Raw genomic sequence first — 12,063 nt, 5'->3', positions numbered from 1 at the left:
TTTAATCCCCAGTACAGCAAAAACAAAACAAAACCTCTTAAAATTAGCTTGTAGGAGGCCAGACATGGTGGCGCACACTTGTAATCCCCTTGCTTGGGAGGCAGAGACAGAAGGATCACGCAGGTTCGAAGCCAGCTGTGCTGGCTTAGGAGACCCTGTTTCCAAATAAAAAAGTATAAAACTAGGTCTGGGAGTGTAGCCTAGAGCTAGAAGGGTTTCCAGGAACCCCAGTACCAAAAAAAAGTTAGCTTGTAGGAGACGGGCGTGGTGGTACACGCTTGTAATCCCAGTACTTGGGAGGCCAAGACAGAAGGATCACACAGGTTCGAAGCCAGACTCAGTTACTTAGTGAGACGTTCAGCAACTTAGTGAGACCTTGCTTCCAAATAAAATAGGTCTGGGAGTATAGCCCAGAGGTAGAAAAGCCCCGGGTTCCACCCTCAGTACCACACACACACACACACACACACACACACACACACACAGACAGACACACACACAGACACACACACACACACAGACACACACACACACACACACACACTCACACTCACACACAGAGCTTATAGGACCGGGCAAGGAAAGAACCTACACTTCAGCTTCCCAAAGTGTCTAAAAGTCTGAGAGAAGACAAATCTTAAATAACATCACAGAGAAGTAAAGCTCTCGCCACCCGAAGCACAAGGTCCTGGTTTCTCTGCCGCTTGGCAGGTGGGTAATTTTGGGCAAACCATTTAATGCTTTACACTTGTTTTCTCATCTATAAAACATTTATCTTCATAGGACTGTTATGAGAATCAAAGAGGACAATCGTGGGAACTTGAGTTTTCTCAATACTCAATAGGCAGTATTGAGTGCCTTGCACATACCAAGGCACTCAATACTGCCTATTATTATTATTATTATTATTATTATTATTATTATTATCATCATCATCATTCCTTTTAAAATCAGGAAAAGCTAAGTGTCATGGCATACACCTATAATCCAAGTTCATGGGAGGCGGAGACAGGAGGATTGCAGGTTCAAAGCCAGCCCTAGCAACTTAATGAGGCTGTTAGCAACTTAGTGAGACACTGTTTCTAAATTAAAAAAATAAATAGGACTGTGGGGTGGGGGTGTATAGCTCAGAAGTAGAATGTCCCTGGCTTGAATCTCTAGTACCACACACGGACACACAAAAATTAGAAAACAAATTGGGCACGATGATGCACACCCATAATCCCAATACTTGGGAAGGCCAAGACAGGAAGATCACAGGTTCACAGTCATTCTCAGCAACTAAGCAAGACTCTATTTCCAAATACCAAATAAAAAAAGGGGTAGCTTGGACGTAGAATGCCCTGGGTTCAGCACCCCCCCCCCCACACACTTACAAAACATGCAATGTGATTGTTCTGAGGCTCAAAATCCAGTAAGTGGGAAAACTTAAAATAATGACATTAAGCACAAAGCAGAGTCTAAAGGGGATTTTTTTCCTGGCCAGGTACACAGTTTCTGACCTCTTCCCAGTGTTTACAACGGTCTCCTTGAGTTTGGAAGGTACTACGCTGGGGCCATTTCGGCATCATCACTGCAAGCCTCCGCAGTAGCTTTACGCGGTCAAACCGAGGCTCCGCAGCATGATGATGCCACCCGACACCAAGCAGTGCAGCCAGGACCAGCGTTCAGCCAGGCCCGACTCTTGTGCACGCAGCTGCAGGACAGCCGCACCCTGCTAAGAAACACAAGGCGACCGGTCATCTTGCTCTGCCCTCTCACTGCCAGTGGCTCTTCTGAAACCCTGGAGGCTTTGGTTTGCTTCTATCTGAAATGACACGACCTCCTGGCTCATTTCTCCTTGCTGTATGCAGATTAAGGGCCATTAGTTGGTCAGTATCTTTCTATGAAAGACAGAGGGCATCTTATAACAGAAAATAAGTAAAACAGCTGAAATAGGGATGAAAGATCCATAAGCAAAAATACTTGGTGTCTGAGGAACAGGGGCTGTTTCTCTGTGTAGAAAGGCCAATGTTTTTACTCAGAAGTCTCAGATACCCACCAAGATTCCTGCCTGAAGTGTTTGCTCCTTCAGAAAGATGAGGTCCAGCCCCCCTTCGGGATGTTTCCGCCTCCCTCGCCGCCTCCGCGTGGCGGCATCATCTCTTCTGAGGCCTCCGTTGACGATCTGTCCAGTCACTGGGTGGATCAGGCCAGCTTGCAGAATCCCAGACAAGTCCATGCCAAGGGCTCCTTGAAGTGAACCGACAGCCCCGATCTTAGGGGTGCTGGCGCTGATTGGGAAAGGGGATGTGGCTCCTGGGGACCCCTCTGATGAGCAGGAGAGGTCTATAGCTGACTCCCCATGCCAGCCATTGAGGACGATGGGGGGGTGCCCGTGGGTGGCAGAGAACTGTTCTAGGCTCCGAGCCTTGGCATCCCTCTCCACCTCAAACTCATAGGGACGTCTGTGCTTTTGTTCATCTTTTGTGAATACTGGAGCTAAGAAGCTCTCCTGTGAACACACACATGGCAAAAGAGGTTTGAATGCCACTCTATGGCTGAAGGCCAGCTCCTCCTCCAGGCTTTGTATTACTTCTAGACATCTTAAGATCTTCGACTCAAGCCTCCTCAAATGTTAGTGCCAAACCACCTGAATGACTTGTTAAAGTGCAGATTCTGCTATGGTGGGCTGGGGTAGAGCCTGAGAGCCTGCCTTTTTAACAGGTTTCCAGATATTGTCAAAGCTGCTGGTCTAAGGACCACACTTGCAGTTGCAAGACTGTAACTCAGGGAATCTCAGCCTCAACTCTACATTGAATCATGTGGGCAGTTGGAAAACAAAAACAAAAACACCCAATACCCAGGCCATACCCCAGGCCAGTTGTCAGAATCAGGAGCTTTCCAAGGTCCCCAGCTGATGCTACTGTGTAGCCAAAAGTGAGAACCAGTGTGCTAAAAACTTACCTCAACTAAAACCTACTGCCTTCCACAGAAACGCTCCCTCTTGCCTTCTTGGTCTCCTAACTTCTGCAGCTGCCACTGTTCTCACAGGCATCCATCCCTTCACGTCTCCTCACATCCCACTAGTCATCAACCTGTCAGCACCAAGGCTGTTCCTTTCTACAGTCTACAACCTTCTTTTTCCTGGCCCCCCTCTTCTCCTGTCACCTCTCCTGCCAACCGGCAGACTCCAGCTGAGCTGCAAAACCCTCCTTTCACCATGCACTTCTCTGATCCAAAGCCTTCAATGGCTTTCCACAGCCTACAGGATAAAATCTCAATTCCTCATCTAACACCAATGGCTTGACCGAAAGCCAGCTTCTGTTCAGTGACTCTGTTGAGTGGACCGTGGCCATCACTCTGCTTTGTTGGTCTTCCATCCTTGCGGCCTCACCTTCTGGATCTGGGCTGCCAAGGCTGCACCACTGCTGAAGCTGTGCTCGGCTGCTTCTGGCTCCGAGAGGCTGCTCCGAGCACCAGCGCTGCTGGCTAACACAGGGGTGGGCAGCGTGCCCGACGGCGAGGGCTCATACTGCTGGCTGGAGGGCCACTTCCCCTTTAATACCACGTGGCAGATGTTATCCAGGCGGTTAATTATCACTCGATCCTGGGGAGAAAGATAACAGCTCTGAGAAACAAGCAGGGAGGTGTACAAATCCACAAAGTCTCCTGAGATCAAGGTCAGGTTTTCTCAGCAGAAGAAGCTGATCAGAAATGAGTACTCAAATGTCCTCGCTTTATAAACCTTAAAATAAATCTCATCATCTAGACAGTGAAGAGTCAACTCATAGCGCTGTAAAAGTGCTATAAATATGAGGACAACCAGGCACTTTTATCTTGTAGATTAGTCAAGTGTGTATAATGTGTTGCACAACTACTACTTTTTAAAGATACTGAAGAGCCTTCTCCAAGTTTGTTTCGTGGAAACACGTTCTCAGGTGTGAAATCAAGGAAGCGGAGCTGAGAATGTTGGGTGGAGAATGCAAGCTCTGGGAGGTACCTTGGGCCACTCTGAGAAGGAGTAGAGGGTTTTCTCCTGCAGCAGCTGAGCAATGGTGGGAGCACGGGTCTCCTGTGGGTCGTCCCCAAGATCGCCCGCCATGCCGGACGCCGAGCTCTTGCTCTCCTCTTCAGAGTACTTCCCTGGATAGTCTGGGAATAGAGGTCAGAAAAACAAAAATGAATTAGGCAACTGGGAGATAATAGTGATCTGAGAGATTAGAACATCCAGATCTGTCTTCTGGTCTTTTATTAGCCCACTGTGTGCTAATTTATCTTAAGTTGAATATTAATTACCATATCTTCTATTTTCAGGAGAACCTAGTTAAGCCCTAAAGGCAAATCCTACTCAGAGGCAACGAATACAAGTCATCTACTAAGAGTTTACATCATGCTCAGCAACAAAAAAGAGAGGCAACGTTTTTCTGTGTATCCACGAGTAACAGAAGATGAGCGGCCACACCTCTCACTGGAATGCTGGACAACAGGAAACTGAACATTATATGCTGTGACACATTTGAAGAAACAGTCTATGAAACATGAAACCAGTAAGAGGAGGATATTGATGAGAAAAGAAGGGAGTCTCAAAACAGCAAAGATAAGAGGCCCGACTCATGTGAAAAATGGAAACGCAACTCACTCTTTCAAGTTTAAGTAATGGTGAAAGTTAATTATCAATGTGAAATGGATCTTCATAGTTCCCCTTGCCAGCAAGACAGGGAGTGAACAGGGAGTGAATGCCTGAGACCCAGGGCTACGGTCCTCTTTTCTTGATGTGAAGACAAGGAATGTCTATCCTTGGAAAGTGGAGATTTCACTCTGCCTGTGCAAGTCCCGCAGGGAGCTGCAGAGCCCTTACGATGGCTTTGCTGGGCCTGATGGACTCAAGAATAAACAACACACTGGCCTGGGACCTCAGGGTTCTTACAGTGTCATGGGGGAAGACAGGAAGCAGCAGCTATAAGTGACTACAATTATAAACTGTAACAAGTGCTGAAAAGAGAAGGAAACAAGTACCTAGACAAGGACTGAGAAGGGAGGACCTCCCTAAGTAGGAGTGCAGAGGGAAGCACCCAGCAAAGGGAGGAGGCATGGGGGAGGGCATTCTGGACACACAGAGGCACTGGAAGGGAGAGGAGGCTCGGGGGGTGGGGTTTGCCAAGATCATTCTGAGTCCCACAGGTCTGTCTCAACAGAAAATTTAGCTTTTATTCTGGATTTAATTTAAATGTATTATTCTGGATTTAAAGCCCCGAGAGGGTAGTTCTGGCAGGTATGCCGGTGAGTTACTGCTTCTTCAGGACTGCAGATTTCTCATCTCCAGAGTAGGGACGCCCTCCCTGCACCACCTCTCCCACTCGTCCGGTGTAGAAGACCCCCTGCAAGGTCTGCAAAGTATTTAAAACCATCCGTCACCAGTTCGCACAGGGCTATCTGGGTTTGGACTCCTCTGCTCTGACTAAAGTGAGGAGAACTGGGAGGAGGGTGACTCTTCTAAGTCATATGTACTCTGTACTCATTTGATTTGCCCCACAATAGGGTTCAAAGAGTAATGTGGGCTTTGTAATTTGTCATATGGTATGACGCTTGGTATTCTGGAGTGGGGAGGAAGGCTGGCTCCTTCTGGGTTGTGGGGGCCACAATTCCACAAAGCTTCGGCTTCCCAGTCTCAATCCTGGCTAGCCATAACTAACTATTCCTTCCTTGGGTTCATAACTATTCCTTCCCAGATACGCAGTTATCACAGTGACGGACACCAAAGGTGGAGAGACATCAACAGGATTGTTTTTTGTTTTTGATAATGGCAGGAGTAAATGAACTACTGCTGTTCATCCTAATATGCCCTCTTGGTTCTGAAAAAAATAAAAATAACAGGTAAAACTCATTTGTTGATGTTCTTCAGAATCCCTGATCATTGTATTATATTCCTACAAAGCATTCAGAATTTCAGGGTCACATAAATATTTTCCTTAACATTTTGAAATTTCTTCTAATTTGAACCTTTATCTAAGATGTCCTTATTTTAAAACATAAGAAAGCTGGGCATGGTGGCGCAGGCTTGTAATCCCCACGCTTGGGAGGCGGAGACAGGAGGACTGCGCAGGTTCAAAGCCAGCCTTACTGGCTTAAGAGACCCTGTTTCCAAATAAAAAAATATAAACTAGGTCTGGGAGTGTAGCCTGGAGGTAGAAGGGTTTCCAGGAACCCCAATACCACACACACACACACACACACAAAAAAAAAAAAAAAAAAAAAAAAACCCAAAAATAAAACAAAAACCTCCCCCAAAACCCAAAAAACAAACAAAAATCCATAAAAAAATTTTAGTTACCTGAAACTATTATTTTTACTGAAAGTTTAAACCAAATGCATTATATCAGGGTTTTGATGATGTTGTTTTCTATGCTCACTTTAATAAAGACCAACATTATTTCTGTCTTTGGAGTTCCTGCAAATCAACAGCACTTATACTAGGCCTCGGACGCCCCAAAGCTGCTCTACTCTAACCAGCTTGATGCACCTGACCTACCTAGTGCAAGAGAAAACCATTTCCCCTTGGTGCCAGACTCTGCATCTACTGCGTAAGAGCACACAGCCCCCGCCAGATCATGGCCAGTGTGGCAGAGGTGCCTTGATGATCCAGTCACACTCCATTGTCTGGGCGGACAACAGCTGAGCTACTCCAATTTTCAGACCAAGGCCTGTGACCTTTGGTTTTAAACACATGGTGAGGGTAGGTAGTTCCCATTCAGAGGTCATACAACTAGTGACCACTTCCCCCTTGGACACCTATCTCCCATCGCTTGAGGACTGGCTTATCTAAAACACTACAAGATCTTATATACGGTACCTTGACTATGGCAGGTTCCATCTCTATCATAATCATCTTTATTCTCAAAATCCGTATCTTCTGACTTTGGCTCACTTCCTTCAGGCGTGTATGTAGAAAAACCTTTTTTCCCCTCTGTACTTTCTTTCCAAGGCTCTTTTAAAATCTCATGCTTCATTTTAAATGGCTCTGATGGAAGAGACGGGAGCTCATCTTCTATGGTGATATTATTGACTTTGCTTCTGTATAGGTCTGGGTTGTAAACGTTTGGTTTCTCCACTTCCAATGTGTCACTCCCCAGGCCACGTGCCCATCTCTCCATGTGCTTGCAGTGGCATTGACAGGCGGCTGGAGAAAAGGCCCTCTGCGGTCCAGGCGTCTGGCTCACTGCCTCCAGGCTTCCTCTTTTGGGTTCATCCAGATGGTAGCCTTGAATCTTTTCCCTTGGGATGTCAGCAGTGGGCTCGGTGCGACGCAGACCCTCTGGCCTTTCTCCAGTGCCTGACACCATTGCCAAGGTTCCCTCCTCATTCTCCTCCTCTTCCTCCTCCTCCTCACTCTGCTTCTGACTAAGAACCAATTTGCTCTCTAAATTCTTGTTTTCTAATAAGTCAATCAGCTGCTGATCTGTTGAGAGGTTTCTTTTGGAGTCACAGACACTGAGACTGCACATATCTACAAACCCACTTTCATTTCCTGCATCCACGGCAGGGGAAGCTAAGCACTGGGCCCCCAGCTGCCCCACACTTTCAGGCCTCTGCCCTGTCTTGCTGCAGCAGGGCTCCCCTTCCTTCGAAATGGAGAGTAACACATGTTTGTCATTTTTAATGTTCATTTGGGCTACTCCTGCTTCTAAGCTACACATAAGAGAGCAACCTGAGGCCACATCTGCCTCATGGCCACTAGGCTGGCAACTCCCATCTGTGCTTGCTGAGAGGGACATGGTGTCGTTTCTGGATTCTGCACTGGGACTTGGGCTCTCTGGAAAAGAACCTGGCTCTCGGCTGAGCTCCTTCTTACCATACATCATAGTCTCCAAGGACTCGGGCAGCAGACTTTCATCGTGGTTGATGGAAATGACATCCTGAACTTTTGAAATAAAATTTTCACAAGTCATGTCAGGTAAGCTGCCCCCAGGCAGACTGAGATGGTCATCTCGGTTTTCTATTTTCACCAGATTCTCGGGTTCACTTTCAAGGGACTCTGAAGTTCTACTCATTGGTGTGTAGGTAAGAGACTCGTATAGTTTGGAGTTGGTTTGGTAAAGGCAACAGAGACTTCCTGGTGCCTGGGTATCAGTTCTTTTATGCTGTGCATAGTTCCTATAGGCATCCAGGAAGGACAGCTGGGGATCATTCATGATGTAGTAGTCAGTGCGGTTGAGCCCATGTTTGGCGGTGCCAATAAGCAAATCTCGATCGTGCTTCCCACACTCCCACCAGACTGGGAGGTAGAGGCTGGGCCTGCACAGCTGAAGGCGCTCCTGGAGCTGAGGACACCTGAGCACCTGCTCACGGACCTTCCGCAACAGTTCAATGCGGTACAGAGTTCTTGCAGCCCGCTCCTCCGTGATGGGCTCAACATAAATGCTGGCATCCGGGGGACCTGAAGAGAGAGGGAAACACAGCGCCTGTCACTTAGGGTGGTTTATGTACTCTCTGCCCCTGACCCTGCATTGTTGGCCTGGTAGCTTAACTCCCTGGCTCCTCAGCAAGGAAGTTTTAGATGTGTCGGCCTCTGCTGAAATTGGTGGCTAAAAGAGAATGGACAAGGATAGACCCAGTGAGGGAAAGAGAAAAACAGGAACACATCAGTTCCCACGTAACGTTAATTCCCACTAAGTAATACTCGTCTCCACCCAGGAAGCATGCGCTACATGCTCTCTATACTAGGTACTTCATATGTAGCATCTATCTAGTGCTCACAGAAATCCTGACATACCATCATCATTCCTGCTTTAAGGATGATGAAACAGGCTCAGATAATTCACCTTTGCCCAAGGTGGCAGAACTGGAATTTGAATCCAGTTCTTGTAGGTATGACTCCAAGGTCCAGACCTTTTCCATTTTCTCCAGCTCCTTGGCCTGAATGAAAACATGTTCCCCCTGCCGCATAATGGTCAGACGGGATGTCTGTGCGTTCCGCCATCAGCCTGAAACCCATGTTAGGTAGGACTCGATGCTTGTTTTAACTTTGCTAAAATATGGTCACTGGACTAAACTAAGCTCATCTACGAATAGGAGTCTGAAGGACAACTTGGAGGAAGCTGCTGCAAATTCTAACTGGAATGAAATTTCAAACAGGCTTTCTATTGAACTAGATGTTTAAATGACAACCACTTTTTTTTTTTTTTTTGGTGGTATTGGGGTTCCTGGAAACACTTGTACCTAAGGGCTACACTCCCAGACCTATTTTTTATATTTTTATTTGGAAACAGGGTCTCGGAAACAGGGTCTCTTAAGCCAGCAAGGCTGGCTTCGAACCTGTGCGATCCTCCTGTCTCTGCCTCCCAAGCGTGGGGATTACAAGCGTGTGCCTCCATGCCCGGCCAACCACTTATTTTCTATAAGTCAACACATGGGAAAATATTTAAAATGATAATTTAAGGAAGCTGCAAAATTCAGAGTAGGATAAATCCTGATGTAACTTAAAAAAAAAAACAAAACACCCTCCTATTCTTTGGAAACATTTGTGGTAATCTCTCGGTATTTTTGTGAGATTTTAATTTGAATTTCAATTTTCACTGGAGTATAGGGAGGCATATTGTTTTATTGAGGGTGGACCCAGTCATAAGTTCATGGATTTGTAAGAACCTACTTGTCTTTACCTAAATTCCCCAGGTAGACTCCCCTGAAGTGATTTTACAACCTGAGCACCAGTATGTCTGTCCCTGTGTCTAGCAACACAGCGACAAAGGGTTTTCTCACCACCATCTTTCCACGTGGGCAGACGACAGACGTTACGGCACATGGCCACAAAACTGTAAAAATAATGTTCCAGGCTCTCATCTGACTTCTTGTCCAAACGGGAAATGAGACGGAACTGTGTCCAGTCGAAGGTTTTCTTTTCTTGATCATAAACAACACCAAAAGAAGATACTGTTCTGTAGAAGTCTGCTTGCTCTCTCCTAGTCCACCTTGAGATTTAAGCAGAGACCTCTTTAATCAATGAGTGCACCCCCCCCCCCCTGTGGTACCTGGGATTGAACTTAGGGGCACTCTTCCACTGAGCTATAATCCCTGGTCGTTTCTAACAGGGTCTCGCTAAGTTCTCATGTGCTGGCATCAAACCTGAGATTCTTCTGTGTCAGCCTCCCAAGTACTGAGATTTTGGCGCGCCACCACACCCGGCTGGTTTATCAAGTTTTATTCAAACTGGGCTGAGAGGCTTTTAACAAAAACAGGCTATCACTATACTCCCAAAGTAGGAACTACTTCTAAATCTCCAGCTCTTCCCTGTGGTATCTGCTTCCCTATTTCAAAGTCCTATTTATTGATTTCACCAATTTTAGAAATTATCTAGTTAACTTTCACTTGTAGGAGATAAATATTTAAAAATATTTATATATGCTTCAATATCTTATCTTCCCCTCTCCCCAGAACATAGGCTCATAGACTCATGGAGGGACCGCCCAGACATTAAGTTCAACGTCTTCATCTCACAAGGGAGGGAAGGAGCCGAGAAGGAAGGGCTCCCTCCACACACACATTCCAGCCTCTCATCTCCCAGCGTCTTTCTTCTTAGCTTTATGTAGGTGGATGCCCGTGACAATTATCTTTGCTGAGACAAAAAGGTCTTCTAGTCTCTATATCCTAAAGGATTGAGATAATAGACTCAGGGAGTAGGATCTTATAAGCCATCATGGCCTGTATGAGGAGTTCTTGGACTTAGTGTACTCCATTCCAATTAGAAATGGGGGTGCAGTGAGAGGCCAGTGAAAGAGTGAGAAACAGGAAAGAATGTGCTATGGTTCTTCTCTCTGCAGCTGTGCCACATAAAAGAAATAGTGGGCCCGAACTGCCAAGTTCTGTAAAGTCAGGAGGAATACAGAGAAGTGACTGAACCTGCTATGTGGTATTCCTTGAATTTGCTACATGTTTCATTAAAAAGGCAGAGATATCCAGACTCAAAGAATCAGTTTTTATTTTGTTTTAATGTCCTGGTACTGGAGATTGAACCACTGAGCTATATCCCTAAGACCATATATAATATTTATTTTGACACAGAATCTTGCTCAATTTCCAAGGCTGGCTTTGAACTTGCATCTTCCTGCTTCAGTCTCCCGAGTCACTATGCCCTGCCTTCAGTTTGGTTTATATAGTCATTCCTAGCCTACTAGGAACAGCCTACTGCTATTTTGGCCTACTGTGTCTTTTTTAGCTTGATTCTCAGATGAGCAAGTAACCACTAGTAATTTATTCCTTCCTTCTAGGCTTGCTCTTTATATTATTTATCACTCTCTAAGGCTTGATAAAGACTTGTACTATAAGATAGCTCCAGTGCACACAGGATCTAAAATTGTCTGATATATGCCGCTGCGGTGTTTTTAAACCATGTCCCCAGAGTCTGGGGTCTGACTTGGGGCGGTGCATCAAGTTGGAAAGTCATAAAAGTCTTATAAAAGAGAGTGAACAGATCTCCTCTGACTCTCCATCACCATGACAATAGTGGCACTGTGAAGGCTGTACCTCATGGGTTTTGGAGACAGCCTGATGTCACAGGTGACACAAAGACACTCGCCCTACTGCTAGTAGCTTTCAGCTTCATCTCTTGGTACCACTGCCCAGTGGACAGTAGTTCCACATGCCCTTTACCTCTTTTGGGCTTCCTTGTTGATGAGGTCCATTTCTGAGGTTCTCCTGAACATCTCCTCTTGGGCCCAGTATCCTTGGTTACCTGGTCCCAGGATTTCAGGCCGGCAGAGCTCTTTGCGATTGCAGCGCTGGTAAATAGTGACCAGACGCCGCAGACGAGCTGTGAGGGCAGATGGGACTGGCCAGGGCGATTTGTCTGGGTCGGAGCCATCCTGGGCTTCAAACATCAGTGAGGACATTAGTATTTACAATACAAATGAAAACAAGAATGACTAGTTTGGGGGTTTGTTTAAATAAGAATAAAGTTGGCTCAGTAACTTAGTTACTGTTTTAACCATCAGCTGGGGAGCTAGGCAGAGCAGGAAGGGCTGCATTCCACTTCAGAAACAGCTTTATGTTGTGGTCTGCTGTTATCTCTCAAATACACAAGTCCCTTTC

The 12,063-nt window shown here is 46.1% G+C and overlaps 1 protein-coding gene across 1 annotated transcript in view; it reads right to left on the bottom strand.

Moving 5' to 3' along the window:
• The window catches only part of CHD6 (chromodomain helicase DNA binding protein 6), a gene marked incomplete at both ends in the record, with an annotated part of 132,868 nt that overhangs the window by 9,123 nt on the left and 111,682 nt on the right, over window positions 1-12,063 (bottom strand). The window contains 6 exons of the mRNA XM_080716506.1: window positions 2,042-2,494; window positions 3,377-3,589; window positions 3,983-4,134; window positions 6,833-8,416; window positions 9,739-9,947; window positions 11,626-11,842. Of these exons, the coding sequence (XP_080572632.1) occupies window positions 2,042-2,494; window positions 3,377-3,589; window positions 3,983-4,134; window positions 6,833-8,416; window positions 9,739-9,947; window positions 11,626-11,842 (2,828 nt within the window). The remainder of the gene's footprint in view (window positions 1-2,041; window positions 2,495-3,376; window positions 3,590-3,982; window positions 4,135-6,832; window positions 8,417-9,738; window positions 9,948-11,625; window positions 11,843-12,063) is intronic.

This window comes from Muscardinus avellanarius, assembly GCF_963383645.1.
Source record: "Muscardinus avellanarius genome assembly, chromosome: 19".
Lineage (NCBI taxonomy): Eukaryota > Metazoa > Chordata > Mammalia > Rodentia > Gliridae > Muscardinus > Muscardinus avellanarius.
This window is presented reverse-complemented; position numbering and strand designations above follow the sequence as displayed.